The sequence below is a fragment of the Embiotoca jacksoni genome, unplaced genomic scaffold (assembly GCF_022577435.1).
Source record: "Embiotoca jacksoni isolate LCO1_2020_lvr unplaced genomic scaffold, fEmbJac1.0.p SCAF_54, whole genome shotgun sequence".
In the NCBI taxonomy this organism is placed as follows: Eukaryota; Metazoa; Chordata; class Actinopteri; family Embiotocidae; genus Embiotoca; species Embiotoca jacksoni.
The window spans coordinates 1,232,281-1,243,426 of record NW_027185408.1 but is presented as its reverse complement, the minus strand read 5'-3'; the positions used below and the strand labels follow the sequence as shown (position 1 = coordinate 1,243,426).

Genomic DNA, 11,146 nt, shown 5'->3' with positions numbered 1-11,146 from the left:
CCTGTTGAAATGTTTTCTGTGTTTGAGTTGATGAAATAAAACGTGAATATTTGAATAAAGTTTCATTTAATGTGTGTTTTCTGCCGGGTTGTTTAATATGTTGTTAGAACAAACTGAGTCCACCCCTGTGTGATCTCCCTGAAAGGTTCTGCTTCTGTTCTGCTTCTTAATGTGAGAAAACCAACAACGACGTCACCCGTCGGTTTGTGAACGGATGTTTTAAACCCTCCGTTATGACATTCAGCCGTCGACATCTCCGCCAGAAATGACCATATTTGGACGAGCTGGGGAGGAGGGAGGGGTCTAACGGAGACGGAGGACGCTATGCCCCGCCCACCTATACAGGAAACATGACTTCCTCCCAGGCCTGTCAATCAAACATACACGCCCCCAAACATAACAATGTTCAAGGTGTGAACTACTGCCCGTTCTGTCATCATCACCTACGACTCCACGTCATCACTTGAGTATCAATGTCGTCGTCTCCGTCCCGTCGTCGTCGTCGTCTCCGTCCCGTCGTCAGCACCGACTGTTTCCTGGGCAACGATATCTGGCCTCAACTTCCTGTTTACGGCCTACAAGTGTGAATCATCCAGAAAGTTTTGTCACGATGCGAACGAACCAAACCGTGGTTCAGTTTGATCCGGACGGAAACGTTCTCTTTTAGTCAGATCAGATTCTGGTACTTTGGTCCGAGGCTCCTTTCACACAATTCACAATTCAGTTTATTTGAATTTAAAAAATCAAGTAAAACGTTCGATATAAAGATAGAAATGCTCTATAATTAAAATCCACTAATTAAAGTCAAATCAAAATGACACTTTTATAGACACATATTTTCTTATCTGTCAGCTTTTTGTAATTTTTCTTTTCTTTTTTTCAGAACTTTATTGAACAAGATGTAAGTTTACAAACAGTGTAGATTAACACTCATTATTTCGTACAGAAAAGGCAGCAATGTGGAGATAACCGGACAGTAAATAACAAACAACAAAAGGAACAAAGAAAATACAAATGAATAAACATACATCGATTTAAATACATAAATTCCCTCGATGCAAAAGTATTTTTGTTTTGTGTTTGCGCCCCACGGTAGACGTCACGCGTTGGGGGCGTGGCTTTACGACACTCTGAAACGCTATTGGCTGAGCGTTAAATTTGAAACGTAACGGGAGCAGCGAGCAGCAGCTCGGAGGACGGAAACACCACAAACGATGGAACTTATCAGCAGAAAACGGATTTGTTCATCCAGTCGTCCCGATAAGAGTTTAATATATCCACAGCAGAGGAGTTAAATTACTTGTTTTGTTCAGACGTCTTAAAAACTCTTCAAATGGACATCGCTGCGTATTTACAGGAAGTCGCGCGGACGTTAGCCGGTGTTAGCTGACTGCTAACGTATTGCTGTGTTATGAGCACTTTATAAAAGATTTAACTTTTATAAAATGGCCTTAACGTTCCTTCATTTTCATGGATTTCTCCGACTTTATTTTTGTAGGTGTTTTGAAGACAGTTTGTCCTCGTACACAGGAGACGACCCACTGGATCCGTGGGACAAGTGAGTAACGGGATTGTTTTTAAATGAGGAAACGTTCGTCTCTTTATTGTCTGTAACGGAGAGAATTAGAGAAAACACACTTTAACAGCAAAAACAATACAAATGCATATCTGAAATCACACCAGGCATCACTTCAAACTATGGACATAAGAGACATTTGCATTAAAAGCTTGAGTTGTCATGAATACAGACTCAGCTCCGAGTATGAAGGTATCAGCTGTGCATCTGTTATATTTCTTTAAGAAGTGTTTAAAGAAGTCTTCCTCTTGTGTTCCAGTTTTTATTGACCTTTAAAAGCTTCTTTTTTTGACCTTCCTGTGATTATCCGGTTCCTACCTCAGATCCATTTGTTTCATGATCTTATTTTTTTAGCTTCATGTCTCCCAACCTGGATGTTTTGTTATATTGTGTGATTGACAGCTCAGTGTCCCCCCTCTTCCCCCCATCAGGTTGGTGGAGTACCTGGAGCAGATGCGACCGGCGGAGGGCGGCGGGATGTCGCTGGTGTTGGACAGCCTCGTCCAGAGATTTCTGAACGTGGAGCGATACGCCAACGACGTCAGATACGTGAACTACTGCATCAAATGCGTGAGTCCGGACTTCAAACACGACGACGGCGTGAAGCGGTCACGCCTTTTTCCTTCTTCACGCTTCTCTTCCCGCGTCTTCGGCAGGCGAGGCACCGGTCCGACCCCGTCGCCCCGTACGGCCACGTTTTCGGCTGCGGCGTCGGCGGCGGGACGGCCGCCCCGTACGCGGCCCGGGCCCGGCGGCCGGAGCTCCGGGGGACGGACGAGCAGGCGGACGCCGTGGACCAGAAAGCGGTGGAGAACCGGGCCCGGCCGGCCGACGCCGTCCTGCACGAGTACAGGTAAACCAGATGTTTTGGAGGTGTCCGATTCAGCGCTTCAAACTGTAGAACGACGTGTCACCGACAGGACCTTTTTAAATCCTGCAGGCGGTTTCAGACCAGAACCAGGATCCCGGCGCCGGCCTCAGGTGGGACTTCTGGTTCTCCTCCGTTGGTTTCTTTTTAAAAGTCCCGTCTGCCGTCTTGACTTTTATTTCGTGAAAGCGGGTCGGACCGCGCTGCAGAACTCCCACTTGACCGATCAGATGTCCTCCGACGGACAGGCTCAGAGCGTGGTGGGTGTGCGTCTCCGTGGTAACGGTTTAATAACGCCGCGTTATCCTGTTTTTTAGTTTTTTAAACCTCGCTAACACCCTCTGTGCTCTCTGTCCCAGCCGTCTGTGGAGTGCCTGGTTCCTGTCCCCAAGAAGACGACTCCATCTGGCCTCAACGACTACCGACCGGTTGCCTTCACATCTCATGTGATGAAGGTGCTGGAGAGGCTGGTCTTGGCCCACCTCAGGCCGCTGGTGAAATCTTCTCTGGACCCTCTGCAATTTGCGTACCAGCCTCATGTGGGAGTGGACGATGCCATCATCTACCTGCTGCAACGAGCTCAGTCTCACCTGGATGGAATCAGTGAATCTGTGAGAATCACTTTCTTTGATTTCTCCAGTGCATTCAACACCATCCAACCACTGCTGCTGACTGAGAAGCTGCGGGTGGTGGGGGTGGACGCGTCCACCGTCTCCTGGATCAATGACTACCTGACAGGCAGACCATAGTTTGTCCGTCTGGGCAGTGTGCTGTCTGATACGGTGGTCAGTGGTACTGGAGCTCCTCAGGGAACTGTTCTGTCTCCTTCCTGTTCACCTTATACACCACTGACTTCCAGAACAACTCAGAGTCAAGACATCTGCAGAAGTTCTCTGATGACTCTGCAGTGGTAGGATGTATAAGGGATGGACGGGAGGACGAGTACAGGGCAGTAGTGGAGGACTTTGTGGAGTGGGCGGGAAGAAATCAGCTGCTCCTGAACGTGGCCAAGACCAGAGAGATGGTGGTCGACTTCAGGAGGAAGACGACGGCTCCACAACCGCTGAGAGTTCTGGGAGAGGAGGTGGACATGGTGGAGGAGTACAAGTACCTGGGTGTGTCCATGACAACAGACTGAACTGGAAGACCAACATCAACGCTGTCTACAAGAAGGTGATGAGTAGACTCTTTTTCTTGAGGAAACTTCGATCCTTCAATGTGTGCAGCGAGATGTTGGAGATGTTCTACCATCTGTTGTGGCCAGTGAACTGTACTTCACTGTGGTCTGCTGGGGGAGCAGCATTGGAGCCGGTGATACCAACAGACTTAACAAACTGGTTAAGAAGGCCGGCTCCATCATTGGCTACAAACTGGACAGCCTGGAAAAGGTGGTGGAGAGGAAGACGCTGAACAAACTATTGTCCATATTGGATAATCCTGACCACCCTCTCCACCACCTGCTGCAGGACAGAGGAGGAGGTTCTCCAAAATACTCCTCCAGCTGCTGTCACAAGGACAGATACAGGAGATCATTCCAGATACAGGAGATCATTCCAGATACAGGAGATCATTCCTGATACAGGAGATCATTCCAGATACAGGAGATCATTCCTGCCGACTGCAATAAGACAGTACAATAACTCACCTCTGGCAAAATCCATCAAAGTACAAAAACACTGTTGACTGTGTTTCTTGGTTTGTTTGTATATAATACATATAGATATATAATGTACTGTATATACTGTACATTTTATATTTATATTGCTATTTTTTTGCTTTTCTATTATTATATTCTATTCTATTCTATTATTTTATTCTATTATTTCTATTATTATCTTATTGCTTCTGTATGCTGCTGTAGCGACAAAATTTCCCCTCGGGGATTAAAAAGTAAATACCTACCTACCTAAAAATGTCTCTGAACAGGACGACCGTGACGTAAGTGGACGGTTTCAGTTTTAGGATCTTTTTTTTAGATTGTATTGTGTTGTTTTTAATTAGTTGACTCAAATAACTCCAGGATGTCTCATCCACGGTCTCCTCCGCAGAGTGTCCCGCTCGGAGACGTCGGGGACGATCCCGTCCGGCCGGAGCTCCGGGGTTCAGAACATGTCCGAGTACCTGGAGGACGAACTCGTCTGCGAAGGATCCGAACTTTGTTTCGAGGAGGTCCGAGCTCAGAAATACTTCTGTAAACTCCAGGAGACGGGAGGAGGAGGAGGAGGAGGAGCGGAGGGAAACCGGTGAGTCAGCGCTTTCTCAATCTACCGTTTAAAAAGAAAAACCTTCATTAAGTGAGATTATGACGTGGTTTTTGGTTTGGGTTGAAGCGGAGAAGGAGCAGAAGGAGCAGAGGGAGCAGAAGGAGCAGAGGGAGCAGAGGGAGCAGAAGGAGGGAGTCCGCAGCCTGACAGGTTTGCTGGAGATAATGAACCAGGATCTGGGGTGTTTCGGTGTTTCAGGACCGGCTGAGTCTCAGGAGGTGAAACTTCAAACTCCTTCAATGCTGCATTAACAGTTAAATATAAAAACTACAACAGAGTAAAAAGTAAAGAGACAATTAAATATGTATTCAATCAAAGGCTGCTTTTAAACATCTGAAACCTGGTATGTCTGGTTCTTCAACATTTAAGCAGGAAACTCATCTCATGAGAAAACATCCTTTTCCTTGTTTTTTTCAGCTCTGTGCAGCAGAACCAGCCACCAGTGGGAACCCGGATCCTTCCCAGCATGCCTCTGGGTGTCCCCGACCCTCCGACCGCCTGAGCAGCAGGAACTCTCTGGGCCTGAGGTTGCACACCGAGCCGGCCTTCATCCACGAGGCCGCCGAACCTCCTCCTCCTCCTCCTCCTCCTCAGCAGACATACGCTCTGCGCTCTGAGATTTCCCATCATGCCTCTGTGCCGGCAGATGCGGAGCCGCCGCTCCACGAACCCGCCGATGTTCCCCACCAGGACGCCGGAGAACCGGAGGAGGCCGACGGCATGCAGCAGGGTGCCATCGTCCACCGTCAACAGGAGGGAGGCGCTGGGTGAGCACAACCGTCGGATGGGGAGGGGGGAAGGAGGTGAAACTCAGGTAAAACTCCTCAGATTACATCTCAGTGTTGCTATGGAAACGTAAATAGAGCTAACCCTACTTTTACTGTGAATTCACCGCAGCTCTCCGAGCGCACCGTTTCTAGTTGACGTAGTTTGTCCGGCGCCATCGAACCGTCTCCGTGTCGTCTCTCAGGTGTGATCAGGGACACGTTTGCGGCCCCGACGTTCCTCCGAGACCCGTTCGGCGACGCCTCGGCGCTCCACGCCGCCGAGCGGGAGTTGGACGCCGGCGGCCCGACGAACGGTAAATACGCAGCGAACTGTGTTTGTTTACATGAAGAACATTTCTACAAGTGGAATCTGTCACCTGTGTTGAACATCAACTTCTGAACTATTAAATATGATTATTATTGTCAGTATTCACCTCAACTGAAGACAGTTTCCTGCTGATTCGTCACGAACACATTTCGTCGGCGAAGTGGTGAAACAGACGTTGTTGTTTTTGTCCCCGTCTCTCCAGGACACTCCTCCCGACCCGATGCCGGACGAGAGCACCATGTGGGGCGCTCGCTACAACTCGCTCCACTCGCTGGCCGCCTGTCCCAACAGCACCTTGGACTTCGCCATGTTGGCCCAGTGCGTCTCCACGCCGTTCACTCACAAGACCCCCCTCAGCTGCAACTTCTACCAGGGCCCAGGTACCGGTACCGGACCCGGACCTCCCCGCCTCACAACACGGTTCTTTTTCTTCTTCTTCTTAATCTGGTGACAAACGAAGACTTTTTCGGTTCTTCACAGAGAACAACGGCGGCGATGCTGACGACGACGCTTTCATCCGACGTCAGACCCAAAAACTCAGGTAAGCGTTGTGTCCTCAGGTAACAGAGGTTGTGATGAGCATGTCTCACTGACTGTCCGACCCCCCTCCTCCCACCCTCCCTCCCCCGGTGTCTCCCCCCCTGCAGCCCCATCAGGGAACAGAGTCTGACCGACGACAAGCTCTCTGAGACGGCCGTCAGCCAGCTGGTTCCCTCCTCGGCGAGGCAGGGCACCATCGTTGGGGAGGGTCTGGCTCAGCACTGCCTCGCCACCTCCTCTGTCACCTCCTCCATCACCATGGTGCAGCCTCCTCCTCCCGCCGTGCTGTCCTTCAGAGACCAGACGCTCTGTCCCGCCGACTCCTCCGGGACCTCCGCGGCCTCGGCTCGACCCGGCAGCGAACCTTTTCAGATCACGGAGGAACCGGACGAACCCGCCTACGACGTTCCCATGAGCCCCGAGTGCGCGCTCAAACCGGACTGGCTGTCCGTCAGGAGCCCCGAGGCCGCGGTGGAGCCGGACCCGGACGCCTTCGTGAGTCCCCGTCGTCCCGTCGTCCCGGACGCGCCGTCCACCCGGAACCGAGACGTCCCCGTGAGTCCGGAGCAGCCGCGGCTCTGCGCCGACGAGCCCGTGATGAGTCCGCACGGAGAGCCGAGCGCCGACGTGTCCATGAACGCGGCGACGGCAGCCGTCCACCTGGTGTCGGATCCGTGGGACGACCAGCTGATCTCCGGCCTGCTGGCCTCGCTGACTCCGCCCCTCTCCGCCCACCCCTGCTGCGTCAGCTGGAGGTGTGGCGTCCCCAGCTTCTCCCCCGGGAGGACCCTCAGCATGGGTAAGAAGCACAGCTGCTGCTTCACATCTCTTATTTATTATTTACTTATATCTGTGAAGTGGGAGGAGTCAAAGCAGTTAGCTTAGCTTAGCATCAAGCCTGATAAATACACTTTACCGATCTTGAGCAATTAACATATTTTGTTTGTTTAGTCTGTATGAAATCACACGTATGATTAGGATTCAATTAAATTCACAATAATTCGTTTGACAGTGAGTTTTAGGTTTTTTAGGTGGCTGCAATAAATAGTTATATTTAATTTCCTATCAACTACGTATGTCAGCTATCAAAAACAAATGAAAAACTAGTTTTAAAAAGGAAATACTTTTTTTTTTTTTAAATCCGAGCACCGGTTCTTTTATTTAAACAAAAAATACCTTTTATCTCTTTTTGTTTATTTTGGAAGTTTTATTTCGTACATTTTGACCAAATCTATGCTTATGATGATTAATTCTCCTTTATTATCATTTTATTCTTGTGTCTGCATGTCAGTCATATAACAGTCAATAACTCACACTGATGGTTTTTTTCCACTCGTTGGAGGTGAAGTTATTAAAGCTGCCACTAGATGGCGTGTTCTTTAAACGTTTTGCCCTCCGACAGGAACGTCGTCCCTCCGAGTCGACGGCGTTCTCGGCGAAGGTGCGTTCGCGACCGTTTACCAGGCGACGAACCCGGTGACCTCGGAGAAGGTGGTTTTAAAGGTGAGACGTCATCTCCACGATTCGCTCTCTTTTCACAAAACTCCTCAACGGATGTGATTCTTTCTTTTTAGTGACCGCAACATTCGTTTTTTTAGAAGATCTGCAGAACTTGAAAACTTTCCTGCGGAAACAAAACAAATAAATGCCCCAGAAAGGGTTAAAAATTCTTAAATTAAATTCTTTTAAATGTCCTGAATATAGTTGAATGCAGCATTTGGACACATAAAAAAACAGTAAAGCTAAATCATAGCTGAATCATTTTCTTTTACATAATGAAAGCCAGTATTTTGAGTCCCTGAACCTAATTTAAACTCCTTTTAAAGGATTTAATAAAGTTGCAGCGCCCCCCAGTGGTCCATTGGTATGAAACAATATTGTTTTTTTAACGTGTTGTGTGTTTTTTTTGTCTAAATCTCAGAGATTTGACTTTTCCTGTGAAACATGTCCAAACAGTCACAGTTCAGTTTATTGGATCTGAGTGACGTTGGACAGAAAGACTCTTGACATCCAACGTGTCTCCCTGCAGGTCCAGAAGCCGGCCAACCCGTGGGAGTTTTACATCCACACGCAGCCGGACGCCCGGCTGCAGCCCGCCGTCCGTCACCTGTACGGCCGCGTCAGCTCCGCCCACCTCTTCCACGACGGCAGCGTGCCGGTCGGCGAGCTGCACGACTACGGCACCCTGCTGGTCCGCTGGTTTATAACCGCTCCTTCACGCCCAGAGAGTCTCTGCTCCTTTTTCCACGTGTGAAGTTTGATTCTTTCTTTTTTTCACCTCCACCTTCAGAACGCGGTGAACGTCTACAAATCCCTGAGCGACGAGGCGATGCCTCCGCCGCTCGTCCTGTACTTCAGCGTCTGCATCCTGCGCATGTTGGAGCGGCCGCACGCCGCCCGCATCGTCCACGCCGACGTCAAACCCGACAACTTCCTGCTGGGAGAGCGGTACGCCCGCGACACCGTCGATTCTACCGACGTGGACGCGTTGACTTTAGAAGGAAACGTCTTCGTGTGTTTGTTTTATTTTTTCAAAGCTGCCGCTGTGTTTTTTTGGAGGTAGTGAGTTTTTTATACATTTTTGGATAACATCCAAAAAAGTCACGATGTAGTCTGATGTAGTCTGATTTTTTTTTTTATCATATTTTAGACGACATAACATCATGACTTTTTCATCATATTTTGGATGACATCCTATAGTAGGACTTTCTTTTTCATATTTAAGACAACATGCTACAGTATGACTTTTTGTTAAATTTTTTGATGGCCTTGCTACATCGTTGGTGAAGTGTTTAGCACTTTGGGCTCTGATAGAAGAGGTTATATTTTCGACCCCACGCTGGGTTATTTCCCTTTGTGATTTGCATGTTCTTCCACGACCTGATATTTTTCGATGAAATGCTATAGTATGACTTTTTTTTTAATCATATTTCGGACATGCTGTAGTATGACTTTTTTTTATCATATTTCGGACGATATGCTATCGTGTGACTTTTTTATCATATTTTGGACGACATGTTATAGTATGATTGTTTATTCAATTTTTAGATGACTACTAAATGACAGATGGTGAAGTAGTTAGCACTTTAGGCTCCCATGGAAGAGGTTATAGGTTTGATCCCGTTCTCGCTATTTTCAGTGTTTTGCATGTTCTTCCACTATCTGATATTTTCATAGTATGACTTTTTTTTTCATATTTTAGCCGACATGCTATAATGAGTTGTTTTTTTGGTTTTTTTTAATCATATTTTGGACGACATGTTATAGTATGACTTTTTTGCGACTTTTTGGAGTATGACCTTTTTCTGAACTGACATGCCTCAAATTACTTCTCACCGTGAGTCAACTCAACCAGTACACAATGAAAAAAAAAAGTCTCTTTTGGACTTTGTTTTTTTTTACCTGTGGCTTACCCTTACAGGGACTCGCCTTAGGAGGTCTTGCCCTCTGTGAACCTTTTGTTACCTCGGCGGGTAAACCGTGAACCTCGTGCGTTGTGTTACCTCGGCGGGTAAACCGTGAACCTCGTGCGGTGTGTTACCTCGGCGGGTAAACCGTGAACCATGTGTGTTGTGTTACCTCTGCGGGGCTCGAACCCGTGTCTTCATGAGGTCGTTTCCAGCTGGGAGTCGGCGTCGTAGACCGCAGGACTATCTTCGGCGCCGGAGAATCAGTCGTGGCAGGAGAAAGTCACTCAGAGCTTCCAGAGACTCAGCCGACAGTCTGGTTAACTCAAAAGGTAAAAGATTCTACTTCACCAAGGTTGATATTAATGGTTCAGATTCCACCTGTTGATGGTGATTCAACTTTTAGTGAAGTTGAAACGTTTGGGGAAATTGAAAAAGTTTTGCATTCGCAACACATTACAGGAATATATTTAATATCACTGCAGACCCCCTTGAAAACATGTATATCTACTATCCAAAGAATGTCTGCGGCAATTTTGGTCGCATTTGAATGAATATTTGTGGACGGTGGAGGTATAGGTTGCAGTGAGCTAAAGATTTGTCACAATGCTGCCTAACTCCTGGGAAGATTAGTGGTGCAGTGGTTAGCATTGCTGCCTCTCAGGTGGAAGGTTTGGGGTTCAATTCCACCCTTTTGTCATGACTCACAAAAAAGGACATTAGTAATTTCTGACTTTGAAAATGCCAGTTATTTTTTGAACAACATGCCGTAGCATGACTTTTGGGTCACTGTTTGTCCACGACACCACTGGCACACCGATCGACTAAAACAAATTATTTTGATAACTTTTAATTCCAAACATGTTCAGAGTGCACAGACTCAATTTCAAGTTGGTCCGAAAAGATCTGTGGGAGAAATTCGTTAAAGTACAACATGTGTGAATCGCTAAAAATGGTGACTAAATTCACCAAGGTTGTTATTAAAGATTCAAATTCCACCTGTTGATGGTGATTCAACTTTCAAAGAAGTTGAAATGTTTGGAGAAATTGAAAAAGTTTTGCATACACTACACATTACAGGAAGATATTTAAAATCACTGCAGACCTCCTTGAAAACACGTATATCTACTATCCAAAGAATGTCTGCAGCAATTTTGGTCACATTTGAATGAATATTTGTGGACGGTGGAGTTATAGATTGCAGTTTTAATTTTTAATAATAATGTTTTTCTTCAAGTTAAGACAAAACGAGTTTAGATAGGCCTTTACACATATATTCTAAATAGAAAAAAATAAAACCGCAAAGTGCAAGCAAAAGAATGAAACAGCTTATTGCTTGAATGTAATGTTTTACATTATGGACTACATGCATAAGTTAGTCATCCACATTATGGAT

At 47.1% G+C, this 11,146-nt stretch overlaps 1 protein-coding gene across 1 annotated transcript; it reads left to right on the top strand.

Moving 5' to 3' along the window:
* Window positions 1–874: 874 nt before the first annotated feature.
* Window positions 875–8,906, top strand: LOC138212239 (mitotic checkpoint serine/threonine-protein kinase BUB1-like). The gene is made up of 16 exons (XM_069172542.1): window positions 875–1,558; window positions 2,008–2,146; window positions 2,233–2,429; window positions 2,517–2,557; window positions 2,634–2,704; window positions 2,804–2,872; window positions 4,446–4,635; window positions 4,775–4,926; window positions 5,126–5,453; window positions 5,679–5,809; window positions 6,006–6,183; window positions 6,284–6,344; window positions 6,451–7,142; window positions 7,746–7,846; window positions 8,373–8,534; window positions 8,634–8,906. The coding sequence occupies exons 1-16, from the start codon at window positions 1,446–1,448 to the stop codon at window positions 8,904–8,906; spliced, it is 2,898 nt and encodes a 965-aa protein (XP_069028643.1). The 5' UTR covers window positions 875–1,445.
* Window positions 8,907–11,146: the final 2,240 nt, after the last annotated feature.